The 2500-nt window shown below is 44.0% G+C and overlaps 1 protein-coding gene across 2 annotated transcripts in view; it reads right to left on the bottom strand.

Annotated features, from left to right (window-relative positions):
* Positions 1–2500, bottom strand: part of ift122 (intraflagellar transport 122 homolog (Chlamydomonas)) — a 70981-nt gene that overhangs the window by 32532 nt on the left and 35949 nt on the right. For both annotated transcript variants that reach the window (XM_077217628.1, XM_077217631.1), the window contains exons 14-15: positions 710–907; positions 57–197 (exon numbers count right to left, since the gene is read on the bottom strand). In XM_077217628.1, coding sequence (XP_077073743.1) covers positions 57–197; positions 710–907 — 339 coding nt within the window. The remainder of the gene's footprint in view (positions 1–56; positions 198–709; positions 908–2500) is intronic.

The raw sequence follows: 2500 nt of genomic DNA, 5'->3' as shown, positions 1-2500 counted from the left end.
ATGAGCGGAGATATCTAGATAAGCTCAGCACAGAGGCAGCGCTGGCTGAGGCTCACTCTCTTAGCGGTGTGGAAGTCGAGTCCCTCGAGAGCCTCCGTGGCCAGATCCCTCCAGTCGCGGTCCGTCACGCCCAGGCAGGCGATCTGATAGGCCTCCTGAAACATGCGACGCTCCAGGTACTGGTACATCGGGGCTGACTGCACAGACAGAGCAAGCACAGGACACTCAAGCACACGTGCAGCACAACATGCTAAGATGATCATCTATTCACAGAAACTACAAGATAAGACATTTGTTTTCCAGCAAAAATATCTAGACATTCTTAAATCATGATACATATACTGGAGAAAGTCTTGTTTTCTGAAAAATTTATCAAAATCAAGCGTGTTTGTGCTTAAAACAAGAACAAATATCCGTCAGCGGGGTCAGAAGAATAATCTTGTTTTTCCTTTGAATTAAGTTTATTTTTCTGACCCCATTGGCAGATATTGGTTGTTATATTTATGGTTACGGTTAGGGTGAGCTGGTTAGGGATTAACTTGTTCCAGGACCAACAAAACATGTGGACCAGGAACGATTCAGGAGGTGTGAAATAATCTTTACAACTGGAATTTGGGAAACATTTAAATCTGAATGTAGTTCCTCATGTAGTGCCTGTGACTCCTGCTCTACACGTGTGTCCTCTGACATCACTTCCTGTGTGCCGCACCTGAGGCACCTCGACCGCAGCCATGGCATACACGTGCAGGCAGAAGATCTTGGAGCCGTTGTAGCCCACGACGAAGCCCTGCAGCTTCTGCTGGTGCACTGGGAAACTGCTGGCCTTGATGTTCAGATACCCACTGCCAGAGAAGCACAGCATGTCCTCACACTGTGTGTTCCACGCCACGCTGTTGGCATTGGGCTCCTGCTCACACACACACACACACACACACACACACACACACAGACACACACACACACACACACTCAGTCAGCTGATAGGCCGGATCAGACGGAAGGTAGAGTGTGTGTTTTTGTTGAGTGTGTGTGTGTGTGTGTGTGTGTGTGTGTGTGTGTGTGTGTGTGTGTGTGTGTGTGTGTGTGTGTGTGTGTGTGTGTGTGTGTGTGTGTGTGTGTGTGTGTGTGAGTGTGTGTGTGTGTGTGTGTGTGTGTGTGTGAGAGAGAGTGTGTGTGGAGGTCAACATCTGCATGGTGTCAGTCTGGCGATTAAAAATAGCATTCTCCCAAACCTCACTGAGGCCCCAGTTGGCATCAGTGAAAGGTTAATGTCACTCGGCTTTACCCTTGCTGGAAAAAAATATGCTACCATTTTCAGTGCTTATGCACCTACTCTTCCATCAGCAATCGAGGTGAAGGACAGTTTCTATGAGGCACTGGAAGAGGCCCTTAGGAAAGTTCTCCGACATGATAAAATCTTACTGCTGGGTGATTTCAATGCAAGAGTGGGACGTAATAGTGATATCTGGGATGGAATACTTGGACGACATGGCATTGGGAATGGATTAAGACTCTTGAGTCTTTGTGCTGAACACAGTCTTACCATTACTAATACCATGTATCAATTAAAAAACAAATATAAAACCTCTTGGTTACACCCACGATCTAAGCACTGGCATCTTCTGGATTACGTTATTTCCAGGCAAAATGATGTCAAGTCAAGTCATCCTCATTTATATAGCGCTTTTAACAATGTAGATTGTTTCAAAGCAGCTTTACAGAGATAAACATATAATTTAAGGTAACAGAGATTGGTTTGGTTTTATAATGGTTCTTGAAAAATGTTTTTTCCAGCTAAAGTTAGTTTTGATTGATTCACTTCCGTCCAAATGATCATTTGTTATTAAATTAGGGGCCGCTAAGACGACACCGTTCTCTCTAAACAGACTTTAAACGTGAACCTGTGATAGACGCTGATGGCGTTCACATGCGCATTAAGAATTGATTCTATAGTTATGTGCGTTTGAATATATGTGTGCAGGTTTGTAATTCCTTACAAGACATGCCTAAACAAACTACTTGTCTATAAATTTTGATGCAGAATTTTATTTTATCTTATCACTTTGGGTAGGTACGCGAACCGAAAAATTCCACAAGGCTTTATCTGTAGAGTGGTATAGGGATCCTCCATAGGGAGAGGCTAGTTGGCACTTCAGCACTGCATTGTCATCGGGTCCAGGCGAAAGTCCTTCGTCAGATCTGGATACGGCCTGGATCCGGCAGGCTGCGGGAAAACCTCGGGATAAACAAAGACACTAAAATTAGCATAGATGGCATTCTTCTTATGATGTAACGAGTACATCAGGATTTAAGGGAAGTGTTCCCAGTTCCGGCTGACCTAATCATAGCAGCCTAATATTGAATTATAGAAGTCTATAGAGTGTTATGTGAATGCTAGGTCAAAGAGATGTGTTTTTAGTCTAGATTTGAACTGACAGACTGTGTCTGCTTCCCAGACAATGTTAGGAAGATTGTTCCAAAGTTTTGGTGCTAAATAGGA

This window comes from Siphateles boraxobius, unplaced genomic scaffold (assembly GCF_051911475.1).
Source record: "Siphateles boraxobius isolate OS27281-9 unplaced genomic scaffold, OSU_SipBor_1 75, whole genome shotgun sequence".
Taxonomy (NCBI): Eukaryota; Metazoa; Chordata; class Actinopteri; order Cypriniformes; family Leuciscidae; genus Siphateles; species Siphateles boraxobius.
Note: the sequence above shows the minus strand (reverse complement) of the source record. Positions and strands in the feature narration are given on the sequence as shown.